Genomic DNA, 16,451 nt, shown 5'->3' with positions numbered 1-16,451 from the left:
GTAACATAGAAATGATTGTTAATTATGTTACTATGCTTCAATCTCACCATTTACCTTTTGCTCCCTCAATCTCTCTCCCTCTCTGTCTATCATCTCACTAAGTATCCTTTCTAGCTCTTACCATCTCACTCTGGCTTTCTGACTGTAACTTTTCATCTTTCGCATTGTTTTTTTTCATCTCTCTCATCTCGTCTATAGTTCTCTCTCTTTCAATCCATCATACCTCCCTTTCTCCGATTCTTCTTCCCTTATCTCCCTTCTTTCTCTGCCTTGTGTAGTCTCTCTTTCTCAGCCCCAGTGATGCTGGAGGCTGTAGGGTACCAGGTTCAAACCGGTCTAATCCATGAGTATGCAACAGAATTGGGCAGAGCCCATCATGTGATGAACAGTACCCACGGCAGATATAGTCCTGTAGAATCCTTACAGTGCAAAAAGAGGCCATCCAGCCCATCGTGACTGCACTGACTTTCCGAAAGAGTATCCCACCCCGGCCCTCCCCTCCACCCTATCCCTGTAAGCCCACACATTTACCATGGCTAATCCATCTAACCCACACATCTTCGGAGTATGGGAGGAAACCGGAGCACCCGGAGGAAACCCACGCAGACATGGGGAGAACGTGCAAACTCCACACAGACAGTCACCCGAGGCCAGAATCAAACTCAGGTCCCTGAGGCAGCAGTGCTAACCACTGTGCCACCGATTGTATCTCACTGTATTTAGGATCAAGCAATTATGGAATATCAGCGGTCAGTGACATAGACATCTGTATTCATATAGCCTGTGCTCTGAACCAAAGAGTGCCAGCAGTTCTGTCCCTAATAGATTTGTATGGCATCTAGTGCAGCCACCCTCTAGCTAATAATGATCTCATCTGGGGTCAAGAATTTGCCTGAATATATGAAGAGCATTTTCCTTAAATGCAGAGATCATGAAGAGGCTGGAATACATGGACATTTAGCACCCACACAGAAATGCCCTGTTACCATAACCTAAATGGTATTTGCTACCAAATAAACCTGTTGGACTTTAACCTGGTGTTGTTAAAACTCTTACCATAACCTACCCAGTCTAACTCTGTATCCATTCGTTGCTGCCAGTCCAGTGATTGAGTCAGCTTGAGTCACAGGTTTGAGGAATGGTCCTCTCAGTGTGTCATGATCCCAAACATTTTGTGGGTGGCCGGCAACCCTAGCTCCTGTGCAGACAGGAATACCTGTGCCATCCGTGGATGTTATGCTGCCCATTCCTGGTTTCCTAATTCACAATTGCAGTGCCGGATAATTTGAGGATCTTTCCCTTAAATGCTGATATGAAGGGAACGCCAGTGTGAATATGTAACGACTTTAATCAGGCAATTGAGGTGGGCCTGTTGGAATATGAACTCCCTGATTAAGGGCCAAATTGATGGGCCAGTCAGGGAGCCTTTTGCTTTGTATTTAACCAGGAGTGTCAGTTCCTCTGGGACTCCGAGTGCAGGCTGCTAACTGAAAGCGCTCTGTATGCTATTGTCAGACTTGTAAATAAAGGGATTTTGGTGGAGGAGCTTCTGCCTCTGAGGACTTATTACTGAATATAACAACAGGGGTGAATCTCCGAACATTCATGAGAGAATCTATGGATGGAATCTTGAGTGCTGTCTCCGTGTAGAGATGAATTTTGATCCTACTTGGAGAATGGGGACTAATTTCTGAATCCTAACAATCACCTTTCACACCAGTTACCACAAGGTTTGTGTTGATATGTAACGGTTTAAATTCAACGCAAAATCTACTGAATTGAACATGGGCAGATGGTGCAACCATCTCCAGAGGTAGTCTCAACCTCACACCAGCCTCAGTGTAACTGCAATGGCCCATCAGGAAAGGTTTGTAAAGAACAACAGCCTAGAAATGGCAATTGCGGATATTGGGGACAGATATTTCCTCCGACAAACCACTTGTGCTTCCAGGACACTGTTGACTTAAACCAGCCAACCCAACCAAGTAAAATAGCAGACAGACAACGGATTGTCAGGTGAGGCAAATATCTCAAACACTAATAAGTTTACATCTGAATTTATTTAACAAAAAGGAATCTAACAAGTGTCCCACTGCCTTATCTCTATAAAGGTTAAATGTGACTGCAATTTGCCCCCTGCTGGAGGGAATAATATGACAGTCTCCTGTCTCATTGAAAACCCATGGACCACGTTGAGGCATTTGTACCATTGAGAGTCACTACAGCAATCAAAAACTTCCATCCTGCGAGAGAAACCCTTGCCAAGTGAGCAAGTGCAAATTTATTTAAAATCCTGAATACTTCTAATTAAATCTTGGAAGAGAATCATTGTCTTCTTTGGAAGAATCATAGAATCCCCACAGAGCAGAAGAAAGACATTGAGCCGTCACTGACAACAATCCCATCCAGACCCTATCCCCATAACCCCACATATTTACTCTGCTAATCCCCTGACACTAAGGGGCAATTCAGCACGGCCAATCAACCTAACCTGCACATCTTTGGAGTATGGGGGGAAACCGGAGCACCCGGAGGAAACCCATGCAGACATGGGGAGAACGTGCAAACTCCACACAGTCACCAAGCCGGAATCGAACCCGTGTCCCTGGCACTGTGAGGTAGCAGTGCTAACCACCATGCCTCCCTGATTGATAGTAGAGTGGTCTAAATTTCCCCATTATTCCCTCTCAGCCACAAACGCATCTTCCATATCCTTTCTCCCTCCTCCGTGCTCAGTGTTGTGTAACTGGGCCCTGAATTATTGCTCCCAATTTATGGGTCTAAAAGAAGCCCAATGAAACCCAACTTAGCATGGCAGAGACCCATACTCCAGCGACACAGGGATCTGGGTCACTGCTAATTGGTAAGGGTTATTTTTCAATTGGTGCTGAAGGCACAAGTCTCTTCAAGCCCCTATATTCATCTCAGATCCGGGCTCCTCAATTTGTCAGACCGAGTTTTGCATTAGCTGAAACGGGCATTTCTCAGTTGTTGCCCATATTCTACTAAGTGTTTGTAGTCCAACTAAGTTTAAAAGTTCATTTATTAGTCACAAGTAAGGCTTACATTAACACTGCAATGAAGTTACTGTGAAATTCACCTAGTCTTTCCCAATATCAGAAGGAGGCCATTCAGCCTATCGAGTCTGCACCGACCACAATCCCACCCATCCCTGTATCCCCACTTATTTACCCTGCTAGCCCCCTGACACTAATGGTCAATTTAGCATGGGCAATCCACCTAACCCGCACATCTTTGGACTGTGGGAGGAAACCGGAGCACCCGGAGGAAACCCACGCAGACACGGGGAGAACGTGCAAACTCCACACAGGCAGTGACCCAAGCCGAGAATCGAACCCGGGTCCCTGACACTGTGATGCAAACAAGGCTCATACTTGCCTACGTACCTGGAGGTCAGCTTTTATCACTTACCTTTCCACACCGATTTTGATTTTGCCATCACTGAAATCCAGGGAATGAAACCACCCTTGCATTAGCAAAGCCCACTGGAGGCTAAAGGATGCGATGAGGAAATTGAATCCAACGCTTCCAAATCCATATCTCTTCAGGAAGGTCATCAGAAATCCAAATCCCACAAAAATCATCACATGGACATCTTGGAAGACTGAAATCAAAGGAAGAAAATGATCTGAATTCCACCTGGGCTTTTCATAAAGTTCACCAGTAGAAAGTGACTCAGTTGCCATTTCTCACCAGGTACTGCCAGTGGCTGCAGAGTGAGGAAGGTAAAGGGAAGATATTCACACGTTCAGAATATCTTTACATTGAAGTAATGTCCAGTAAGTTCTCACAAACAGCATGTTACAATCATGTTAGTGAACTCCCTTCTCCCTCAATAGTTTTCATGTGAGCAATGCCAGTGTTTGGCTTTATTTTTTTAAATACTTTTCCAATTCAATCAAATCAAATCCAATTCAGAGTCTCAACAAGTTGAGACATTTCAGATCCAGGCTGACAAGACAGGGCGAGCGACCAAACCACCCTGTCCTGGGCCTGATCTACATGAGCCAAGCTGATTGGAGAAGGGGGAGGATCCTCCTCCAAGACTTGAGCTCATTTGCATCTTAGCCAAAAGGCCGAGATGCCGCTTTTAAAAATTGCTTCATATGAAACATATGAAGCCTCAGCGTAACCCAATGACCTCAACCAAGTGCGGCCGACAATGGGGTGCCGACCATACACTTGATCTTAGCCAAAAGGTTTGGCTTTATTAATTTATTTATGGGACATGAGTGTCACTGGCTGGGCCATTATTTATTGCCTGTCTCTAACTACCCTGCATATCAGAGTCAAACACATTGCTGTGGATCTGGAGTCACGTGTAGGTCACACCAGCAAACCAAATGGGTTTTTATAACAATTGTTTCCTGGTCATCATTAGGATTTTAATTATACAGTTCAAATTTCACCATCTACCATGGCAGGATTTGAACCTGGGTCCCTAGATCTTGCTCTGGATTACTAGTCCAGTGACAATACCACTATGGCACTGCCTATCCCTAATTGCCCTTGAAGTTGCCATCCCCCTTAGTCGTTTCAGAGTCAACTATTTTACTATTGGAGAACCAGATGGGTTTTTACAATTCTTTCATCATTAGACTTTTATTTCCAGATTTTTATTGAATTCGAATTCGATTGGGATTCGAATTCGAATTCGATTCGAATTCCATCTGCCGTGGTGGGATTCAAAACCCAGCCCTCAGAGCATTATCTTGGGTTCCTGGATTACTAGTTCAGTGACAATACCACTGCACCACCGTTCCCCCCCACCACCACCCCCCCTCACCCCCCACCACCCCAGTACCCTAGGATACCTCAGGATCTTTTAGAGCCACCTGGGAGGACAAATAGGGCTGTGTAGAACCCTACAGTGCAGAAGGAGGCCAATTGGCCCATCGCGTCTGCACCGACCACAATCCCGCCCAGACCCTATTCCCGTAACCCTACATATTTACCCTGCTAATCCCAATGACATAGGGTCAATTTAACATGGCCAATCAACCTAACCCGCACATCTTTGGACTGTGGGAGGAAACCGGAACACCTGGAGGAAACCCACGCAGACACAAGAAGAATGTGCAAACTCCACACAGTGACCCGAGCCAGAATTAAACCTGGGTCCCTGGCGCTGTGAGGCAGCAGTGCTAACCACTGTGCCACCATGCCATGTATTAACAGCTCATGTAAAAGCTGGCAGCTCAGATTGCATTGCAACGTCAGCTTAGAAGTTGTGTTCACATCATTGGGGTGGGTGGGGACTGAACTGAGCTTTCTGACTAAAGTTGAGAGTGTTACCAGTGAACCACAGCTGAGACCGGAGAACATGGGGGTCAATTCCCCCAGCCCCCTATGCTGCTCAAGTAGCTGAGTGGGCCGGGAGATACCAGTGGGGTCTGTTTCGCGGGCTTCCCGCTGGGTGTCACGGCCTCTCCGGGACCAAGCTTTTCAAGTAATCAGCTCAGCGCCAATTTTTGGAAATCGCGATTTTCGGCACAGAATTCTCCAGGCCTGCTAGCGTCTGCGCCCCCTGCCGGGAATGGTTCACTCCAGTGGGATTTACTCCTGCTCCCCACTAACGGGCAACAGGCGGCCTGGCCCCGCAGGAGGGAGGAGAGGCCATTGAGACCCCCTAGGAGGGCAGGGTAAGGGGGTTAGGATCAGCCTGGCATCCTGGCATCCCAAGGAGCAAACTGACACTGCCCAAGGGGCACCTTGGCACTGCCCACCAGGCATCGGGCAGTGCCAAAGGGGCAGAACCTATTATGGGTGGGGCTGGGTTGGGGCAGGGCCTATTGCCTTATGCAGTTTTTGTTGACATTTCCAGATCCTTCTGAACAAAGATTGCCCAATTCTACCTCCACCCGTCTCTGCAAGTTTGCAGCTAAGCCCCTCATCCAAATTTTTTTATCACCCCCCCCCCCCTTGTTCCTTCTGTTTTCAATTTCCTCGTGGCCCGACTCCCATCTTTCACCCTTCACAGATTACAATTAAACCGGCCCGAACTAAGTGCAGCTCATTCCGTGACCTCACTATTGCCCAATTCAAATTAGCATATTTGTATTCAAATCCCTCTAATGTGCCTGTACCAACATGCGGTGTAAGAGAGAGAAAATTAGCAATTTGACCAGAGAATCCATTCATTAAGCAACACTTAAGAGCTAATATTTACAATCTACACATTTTTTTAAAAAACAACTAACATTTACAATCGACAAAAGTTAAAAAGCCAACATTTACAGTATACAAAATTTAGAAAAACAACCAAGATTTACAGTCTATAAAATAAAAAATAGCTAATATTTACAATCTACAAAAATAGCTAACACTTACAAAGTACAAAATAAAAACAACAGTCAACATTTACGAAACAACCTACAAAAAATAACTAACATTTGCACATACAAAATAAGAAATAGATAATGTTTCCAATTTACATAAAGCAAACTGGATGGAAAAGCAAACAGTGGGAGGACACAGCAGGTACATCTTGAACATTAACCTCGGAGTCAGACTGGTTTTTTTTGCCCCTTCTTAAGACCCGGAGCTAATTATAGAGTTTCAGCCCAGCAATGAATGAATGACTTGACCATTCCAGATCGGGTGATAGAACCCAGGATCCCCCTGATCTGTTGTAGTTCGATATTACAAAACGGGGGGCTCAGCATTGAGCTGGAAGGGGAACTGGTAAGTTTCCCTTCTCCAGCCTTGTACATTGACGAATCCCCCACAAACCTGTTCCCAGCAGATGCAAACAGATAAAAGCAAATGACTGCAGATGCTGGAATCTGAAACCAAAAGAGAAAATGCGGCACGGTAGCACAGTGGTTAGCACTACTGCTTCACAGCGCCAGAGACCCGGGTTTGATTCCCAGCTTGGGTCACTGTCTGTGTGGAGTTTGCACGTTCTCTCCGTGTCTGTGTGGGTTTCCTCGGGGTGCTCCGGTTTACTCCCACATTCTGAAAGACGTACTGGTTAGATGCATTGACCCGAACAGGCGCCGGTCTGTGGCGACTCAGGAATTTCATTGCAGTGTAAGCCTTACTTGTGACTAATAAATAAACTTTAAAATGCTGGAAAATCTCAGCAGGTCTGGCAGCATCTGTAAGGAGAGAAAAGAGCTGACGTTTCGAGTCCAGATGACCCTTTGTCATAGCTCGCAGAATGCAAACATGTACTGAACGGGAGGATTTCTGGTGGGGATTGAGAAAGCGGCAGTGGGGAGGTTTTGGGGGGCTGTTGACTGTACTTACTGGGATACCTGAAGTAGAAATCGTTTTCTATATCGCTGCTGATGTTGTGGGATATTTTGGTTACAATCCAGTGGGCGTCCGATTCTTCATCGTAGCGGATAAAAACTCCAAAGAGAATAATCATCGCCAGCTGCCAGATGAAGCAGATGAGAGGCAACTTCCAACGCATCAAAGTGTTCTTCATCCTTCAGCCCGGCGCGGGGGGGTGGTTGGGGTGTAAGAGAAAACAGCAATTATACTCAACGAAATACACTTTGCGTTAACCTCAGGGGGTGCGGGACAGGAACTGGACTCTCTCTCAGGAGGTGTAGGTGAGTTGGAAGTGACTCCCCATTCTTGCAATCCAGCTATTTATGGAAAGGTTGCACCCACAATGAAAAGGCGGAGACTGGTTGCTAAATTCCTCAAGCAGGATAGAATCTAACCAGGATTAGCTGAAGGCGTCCTCTTTGTCTCATCAGAATCAGAAAAAACAACTTTGATTTATTAATAACAACAATTGGCAACTGAAATTGCACATCTGATAATAAAGTGACAATTCAGAAGTCACTAGTTGGCAAAAAGCAGGCCTGTGATAGGGGAATTTCACAGTAACTTCATTGCAATGTAAGCCTTACTTGTGACTAATAAATAAACTTTAAACGTTAAAATGCTGGAAAATCTCAGCAGGCCTATAATTAAACTTTAAATAAACGTTAAAAGTGATGCAGAGAGGATGATACCTGGCTGGATCCTTGTAATGAAAAAAAAATGTACTTAGAAAGCGCCCAGTTTATAATTCAGAAATTAGACATTTCTGAATTATAGTCACTGCTGTCACACAGGAACCGCGGCAACAAATGAGAGCAGCAAGCTCCCGCCAAAAAGCAAGACTTTTATTTCTTGTTTTAGTGATGATATTTGGGGGATGTGTGTTGGTCGGGGTGGAGGGGGGGGGAGAAACCTCTAACTGTTCTCCGAAATTTGTCCCAGCACTTTTTATAATCACTCCCGGAGGATAGAGTATGAGAGGAGTTTGAATGGGTCAGAGCGTATTATGGATTCGATTGTACACGGGCTGTGGTTTAACATCGAGATATATTCATAGAATTCATAAAATCCTCCAGTGCACAGGAAGACCATTCGGCCCATCGAGTCTGCACAGACCACAATCCCACCCAGGTCCTATCCCCATAACCCCATGCATTTAAAGTTTATCTATTAGTCATAAGTAAGGATTACAGTAACATTGCAATTAAGTTACTGTGAAATTCCCCTAGTCGCCACAGTCCGGCGCCTGTTCTGGTCAATGCATCTAGCCAGTACGTCTTTCAGAACGTGGGAGGAAACTGGAGCACCCAGAGGAAACCCACACAGATACAGGGAGAATTCCTCACTCAGTGACCCAAGCCAGAATTGAACCTGAGTCCCTGGCGCTGTGAGGCAGCAGTGCTAACCACTGTGCCACCGTGCCGTCCACAACTCAATACAACTGTGACACTTTACCCTCCCTACGCTGCACCTGGACTGCCAGCCTGGATTTCTTTGCTGTATTTCTCTAACTTATATGCACAAACGTTTGACTTGGAGATAAAAGGTGCTACCCACTGTGCCATGGCATGAAATGGTAACTTGGTCATGCTGGTTAACATCAGCTGTGGCACAATGGGCATCGCTTGCTTCGGAAGTTGAGGCATCATGTCCCAATTCTAGAGTGGATTAGAGCATAAAAGTCAAATCTGATACCTGCCCCCAATTCAGTACTGTTAGGCTTGCCAACTATGATCAAATATATTTCTGGAGGTTTCATTCACGTGACTTGTCCGCACCCCCAGCCATTAGTTGGTAAAAATATCCATCCTTGTGATGCATTGCCTTCCTACAGCAATTGGAAAGCAAAAACTCTCATTACCCAATCTAATGATGCCTGATTGTTAACAACACAGCATAGCCATACAGCATACTGAAGCGGCACAGTGGTTAGCACTGCTGCCTCACAGCACCAGGGACCCGGATTCTATTCCCAGCTTGGGTCACTGTCTGTGGAGTTTGCACGTTCTCCCCGTGTCTACGTGGGTTTCCTCTGGGTGCTCCGGTTTCCTCCCACAGTCTGAAAGACGTGCTGGTTAGGGTGCATTGACCCGAGCAGGCGCCGGAGTGTGGTGACCATGGGAATTTCACAGTTACTTCATTACAGTGTTAATGTCAGCCTTACTTGTGACTAATAAATAAACTTTACCCCCCCCGCCCACCAATTTTCAATAGCTTTTGAATCTGTTAAGAGAAATGTTCACAGAAAATTACAAAAATGTCTTTTTAATGTCCTGTTGATCTTCAATTCTTAGAGACTCCAGTTTTCCTGGAAGGTTGGCAACCCAAGGGGTGCTGCCTTATGGATAAGGCCCTGTCAGCCCCCTCAACCGCAGGGTGGCACAGTGGTTAGCACTGCTGCCTTACAACGCCAGGGATCCGGGTTCAATTCCGGCCTTGGGTAACAGTCTGTGCGGAGTTTGCATGCTCCCCACGTGTCTGCGTGGATTTCCTCCAGGTGCTCTGGTTTTCTCCCACAGTCCAAAGATGTGCATGGATTGTCCATGCTAAATTGCCCTTTTGTGTCCCAAGTTGTGTAGGTAAGGTGAATTAGGGGTTAAAAGCGGATTAGACGGGGATTGTGTGGGCTTGGGTAAGATGCTGAGTCGGTGCAGAGTTGATGGGCTGAATGGCTTCCTTCTGCACTGTAGGTAATTCTATGATTGTATGAAATTGATCTAAAAGATCGCATGACACTGCTTGAAAAAGGAAGGTGATTTCTCGCTGGTGTCCTGGCTGATAATTATCCTTCAATCAACATCAAACAATTTTTAAAAAATTATTCATTCACGTGACATGGGCGTCGCTGGCTGGCCAGCATTTATTGCCCATCCCTAGGTGCCCTTGGAAGGCAGTTGAGATTCAACCACATTGCTGTGGCTCTGGGGTCACGTAGTTTATTTTTAAGTTTATTTATTAGTCACAAGTAAGACTTTCATTAACAATGCAGTGAAGTTACTGTGAAATTCCCCTAGTTGCCACACTCTGGTGCCTGTCCGCATCAATGCACCGAACAAACACGTCTTTCAGATGGAGGAAACCGGAGTATCCGGAGGAAACCCACGCAGACATGGGGAGAATGTGCAAACTCCACACAGTGACCCAAGCCGGGAATCGAACCCGTGTCCCTGGCACTGTGAGACAGTAGTGCGAACCACTGTGCCACTGTGCCGCTCCTGTAAGCCAGACCGGGTAAGGATGGCAGGTTTCCTTCCGTAAAGAACATTAGTGAACCAGATGGGTTTTCCCAACAATTGGCAATGGTTTCATGGTCATCTTAATTCTCTTTCATTCCCTCACCCTGCAGTATAAATATCTCCCACTTCCTATGCCTTTTAGCTTTGACAAAGGGTCATCTGGACTCAAAATGTCAGCTCTTTTCTTTCCTTACAGATGCTGCCAGACCTGCTGAGATTTTCCAGTATTTTCTCTTTTGGTTAAAAAATACCTAAACCACGCATGTGCGGCTCTTTTCCAGCTATCACATGCGCAGGAGGCCCAAGATTTGTTCACCACAGAGTTGAAGACGGAAGTTAATCTTCGTTTAATTACATGAACTGTGAATCATTTTGACTATTTTTTTACAGCACACCTGGGGAGGTTTCACAGCACACAGTGTTCTCCAGAAAGTTCTCCATTGGCTGGAAAACGCTTTTGTCACCCTGTGGTTGTGCAAGGTGTCACATAAATACATGTTGTTTTCCTGTTATTCTCGCCACAGGTGCTGCCTGACCTGAATGTGTTGGGTCTTTACTGTTTTTGTATCAGAGCAAACAGCAATATCTGCATAACTCCACCAAATCGCCTGCATTTTTTGATCCTCCATGTTCTATTTTGCAGAATGTTTCAATTTCCACATTTTCATCAAAGGGTCCCACGATGCCGAAAACCCCCGCCATTTTCTTACTAATGGAAGTTCTCTGTGTGCACACTTTGCAACACGTTTCCAATGGCTACCTTGATTTATTCTTTGGAATAAAGTGACAACCCAAGCTTCAGCCTATTCTTAAACACACCTAGCTCTCTAATTGCTCTGCCGAGGATTGTTACTCACATCCACCTTGCCCATTATAGCTGGAGCACATGCAAAGAACTTCCAATCAATGTCTTCTTTTCCTGACTTTTCCAATAGACTTGCTCCTTCTGGGTAGCTAGCAAAGTCCTCGTCGCTAGTTTTTATGTTGTATTTTGGAGAATTGACACTGGAAAGCACGGGGAGTTCAAAATAATTGTGCTTTAATAAAATAAAGTTTATTTATTAGTACAAGTAAGGCTAACATTAACACTGCAATGGAGTTACTGTGAAATTCCGCAAGTCGCCACATTCCAGCACCTGTTTGGGTCGATGCACCTAACCAGCATGTCTTTCAGAATGTGGGAGGAAACCATAGCACCCGGAGGAAACCCACGCAGACAATGTGCAAACTCCACACAGACAGTGACCCAAGCCAGGAATCGAACTTGGGTCCCTGGCGCTGTGAAGCAGTGGTGCTAACCACTGTGCTACCGTGCCACCCAGCGTGATATTTACAGGGTGATGGCTGCTTCTTCACTCTGCCAGTTTCCCGTTCTAGTGATCTGTGATGCCACTTCTGGCGAATACATGACTGTATTAATACACAGTACATGGTACAACTACCAAGAATCAATATTAATAAATAACAACATTTTAGTAGGTTGTCTTTAGTGGTCTTGAAAAGAATCTCACCATCTCAGTGGTCATAGTGGGCATCCTTCATGATTCATTTAAACATGTTTCCTATTCTTGAAGTCAACTTAATGGGTCTATAGTTAGCAAATGCAATTAATCACTTTTTATTTGAAGTGACAATGGCTATGTAAACAGCAAACATTACAGTGCCAGTTTTATTCAATGTTGGATGTTCAACAGTGCACATTACCCGTAGAACATAGAACATGCTGAAGTGCATTCACTTTTGCAGAACCCGTGACCTTTTCACCCGCCTCCAATTATAGAATGTTCGAGATGAGCACTAGACATTCAAACTGGTTTACCATTGACTGTAGTCCCAAGATGTTGGGTGAGATAAAAGCAAATATGATAAAATCATGTTCAAGGCCGATGTACTTTTTGAATTTTGGAACGTTTTGATTTGGAGGTATGTCTTACTCAGCCAATGGGAGTCAGAGCTATTTTTTAGATGCTATATTAGAAATTTATGGCATGTAATCTAAATCATAATAACTTCCAGCAAGAGATTATATTTTCCATTTTATTCTTGCAATTTCTTTTAATACATTAAGCAGTGTATAAGTACATTAAGCAGTGAGGCCTCCTTCAGTAGTGTAGGAATTCTATGATTTTAAGATATGTTATGTAGAACCACCGTGCAGTATACAACACCATGTTAGGCATCAGGATAATCTCCTGTGATCCTTGCAATTTGGTTGGGTAGGTGGGTTGAACATCACTACATACATAGTGAGGAATGTTGCCCTTTTATAGGGCTTTAGAAGGCCATTGTTATCCTGTGGACTTAGAAACATAGAAACCCTACAGTGCAGAAGAAGGCCATTCAGCTCATCGAGTCTGCACCAAGAACAATCCCACCCAGGCCCTATCCCCGAAACCCCACATACTTACCCTGCTAATCCCTCTAATATACACATCCCGGGACACTAAGGGGCAATTTAGCATGGCCAACCAACCTAATCTGCAATCTTTGGACTGTGAGAGGAAACCAGAGCACCCGGAGGAAGCCCATGCAGACACGGGGAGAATGTGCAAACTCCACACAGACAGTGACCCAAGCTGGGAATCGAACTGAGGTCCTTGGAGCTGTGAGGTAACAGTGCTAACCACTGTGTCACCATGCCCTCTCTCAGTATGAGTTGGAATAATCTTACCTTCTAGGGGAGTTGACTAGTTGCGCATTGGATTTTCTGGTTTGTGTAGGCTTCAGGGAAGAAAGGTTAAGATCAAGGCGAAAGCATTACGACCTTGAAGGCCGTCGTATCTGAATCGGATTTTTTTGCCACCCCTATTGCAACACACACTGTGCAGCAATCAAAGTTTGATATCTGATTGATTTTTAATTTCTTTGCCCGTGGGGCACTACTGAAAATTTGTACTTGACTTTGATACAATCTATGTTTCAGTGTTGTTAATCATTCCCAGGATTTTGCATTTTATTTCCGCAAGAGTAAAAGTCATTTTTTATTCTATCTACTTATGCAATGATTTGAACTGATTATTCATGTTATGAGCAAATGCTTTCAATCCTTCTGAAGTGGATGTGGTTAAATTGAAATCATTGTTTTATTGCATAGTAATATGTAATGTACGGAGCAACAGATGTGATCAGAGTCACTTACTTCAATTAGCCCTGCTAGGGTTCACATAATGTTTGTCCAGGTCTGAGGGCTTAATCTGTCTTTGTGCAGCCTTATTTTCTAATATTGTGGCAACACTTTTCTTTCTGTGTACCTTTTGGTGTCTGAATTTTGCCTCTCTATGGCAAAACGTTTATCGCATTGTTAATCACTTTCTCACAAACCGACAGAAGTCAAATGGCTTTCAAACACAAATGGCACAGTGGCACAATGGTTAGCACTGCTGCCTCACAGCGCCCGGGATCCGGGTTCAATTCCGGCCTCAGGTGACTGTGTGGAGTTTGCACATTCTCCTCGTGTCTGCGTGGGTTTCCTCCGGGTGCTCCGGTTCCCTCCCACAGTCCAAAGATGTGCATGTTAGGTGGATTGGCCATGGGAAATTGTCCCTTAGTGTCCCAAGATGTTTAGGATAGGGGAAATAGCCATGGTAAATGTGTGGAGTTACGGGTATAGGGTGGGGCTGGGTGGTTGGCCCTGGGTTGGATGCTCTTTCTGAGAGTCAGTGCAGACTCCATGGGCCGAATGGCCTCCTTCTGTAGGGATTCTATGAATCTATGAGGGATATCTTTCTGAATACACAGACGAGTAGATTAATGAATTATTGTTTGATCATTTCCCCATTTAATATATAAACATTTGATATTAACATGGGAGCTTTTTCTCAAGAAGGGCTGTTTTCCTTTTGTGCGTTTGTGCTATTTAACTGAAGTCCATCAAATTGAGAATTAAGAAAGTCGTAAATTATAATTGCAGTTGCACAAATTCAAAATTACCCTCAAATTGTGAGAATATGAATTGCTTTTAAACCCTAGTATTTAAATTATCCCTCCGCCCCAAGGAATTTGTATAGAAAGAAGGTTCGGAAACATAACCAGCATTGAGTGAGTCATAACACCACAACTATTGCCCCAGTGAAGATCAGCTAACCTCAGCAATGATCAGCAATTGAGCCTCACACATGCTCCTCCTGTAGCTTGGTGCTGCGCTGTCTTTCCCTACTTTGTCACCATGAAGTCCATAGGAAAAATTAACAAGTTCCCACTACATCGCCCTTACAAAGCAAAATAAAATAGAAGTAAATTGCCTCAAGACCATTCATCTAATCAAGCTCAACAGGCATCTTATTTCATAGAAATGCTGCATCTTTGAACTACAATATTGAAACAAATCTGACTGATTGGATTACCATAGAGAGCTAGCATGGATTCGATGGGCCAAATGGCTTCCTTCTGTACCATGTTGACTCTATGACAACAACACCTTGCACTTACATAGTGCCTTTAATGTAGTAAAACATTCCAAGGCACTTCACAGGGCAGTTACATGAGGGGATATTAGGACAAATGACCAAACAATTGGTCAAAACAGCTGAATTAAAGGGACCATCCTGATGGAGGAAAGACAGGGAATGGGGTGGAGGGAATGTGGAAGGGGTGAAAACATTTGAGAATTGAATTTTAGAGCCTAGGGCCTCAGCACATGAGGGCACAGCCACCAATGATGGACCGATCAAAATCGGGGAAGCACAAGGTTTGATTTGATTTGATTTATTATTGTCACATGTATTAGTATACAGTGAAAAGTATTGTTTCTTGCGCGCTATACAGACAAAGCTTACTGTTCATAGAGAAGGAAACGAGAGAGTGCAGAATGTAGTGTTACAGTCATAGCTAGGGTGTAGAGAAAGATCAACTTAATGCAAGGTAGGTCCATTCATAAGCCTGATGGCAGCAGGGAAGAAGCTGATCTTGAGTTGGTTGGTATGTGACCTCAGACTTCTGTATCTTTTTCATGATGGAAGAAGGTGGAAGAGATAATGTCTGGGGTGCGTGGGGTCCTTAATTATGCTGGCTGGTTTGCCAAGGCAATGGGAAGTGTAGACAGAGTCAATGGATGGGAGGCTGGTTTGCGTGATGGATTGGGCTACGTTCACGACCTTTTGTAGTTTCTAGAGTCTAGAACTGGAGGAAAACAGAATCTCCTGAAGGGCTGTAAGGCTGGAAAAGACATCAGCGTGATTTTCTGCTCTCCACGTGGCATGTTTGGTGGCCTCAAAGGTGGCCTGCCATTGGGTGGGATGGGATATTCTGGTGCCGCTACTGTCAATGGAGTTTCCAGTTGTTCACACATTCAGCACCAGGGAACCTGTGGCAGGGGCTGAGGGGGGATGGGGATTGGGGGGGGGGGGGGGGTCGCCGTTGATGTGACCAGAAGATTCCGCTGGCATGAACGGTCGGAAAACTCTGCCCATTATCAGAATTTATAATTTCACTTTGGGTGTAGATGCTTTAATCAGATCTCACAGTTCTAGAATTTTCTGTTCCTATGTCGGATTTGCAGTTTCTTCCTCTTTAACGCCAGTAGAAAATGTGTTTAAGATGTTTAAAATTATATCAGTGGGGTTTAAACAATTTCCTTTGGTGGAAGAATCAAGAATGAGGAGACAGAGGGCCCGATTCTTTGGGTCCATTAACCACGAGCGCAAATCCCATCATGGCCACAAAATTTCACGAGAGGTCAAATTCACGCCCAGTAAAGGTGAGAACCTGATTTGAATGAATTCGAATATATGGGTGGCACGGTGGCACAATGGTTAGCACTGCTGCCTCACAGCGCCAGGGATCTGGGTTCAATTCTGGCCTCGGGTGACTGTGTGAAGTTGGCACATTCTCCCCGAGTCTGCGTGGGTTTCCTCCAGGTGTTCCGGTTTCTTCCCATGGTCTAAAGATGTGCGGGTTAGGTGGATTGGCCATGCT

The 16,451-nt window shown here is 44.9% G+C and overlaps 1 protein-coding gene across 1 annotated transcript in view; it reads right to left on the bottom strand.

Moving 5' to 3' along the window:
- rhcgb (Rh family, C glycoprotein b) overlaps positions 1-7,466 on the bottom strand; it is a 35,102-nt gene extending 27,636 nt beyond the window's left edge. The window contains exons 1-2 of the mRNA XM_078241013.1: positions 7,273-7,466; positions 3,433-3,625 (exon numbers count right to left, since the gene is read on the bottom strand). Of these exons, the coding sequence (XP_078097139.1) occupies positions 3,433-3,625; positions 7,273-7,456 (377 nt within the window). The 5' untranslated portion in view covers positions 7,457-7,466. The remainder of the gene's footprint in view (positions 1-3,432; positions 3,626-7,272) is intronic.
- Between the last annotated feature and the right edge of the window lie 8,985 nt (positions 7,467-16,451).

Source organism: Mustelus asterias, chromosome 24, assembly GCF_964213995.1.
Source record: "Mustelus asterias chromosome 24, sMusAst1.hap1.1, whole genome shotgun sequence".
NCBI lineage: Eukaryota > Metazoa > Chordata > Chondrichthyes > Carcharhiniformes > Triakidae > Mustelus > Mustelus asterias.
Note: the sequence above shows the minus strand (reverse complement) of the source record. Positions and strands in the feature narration are given on the sequence as shown.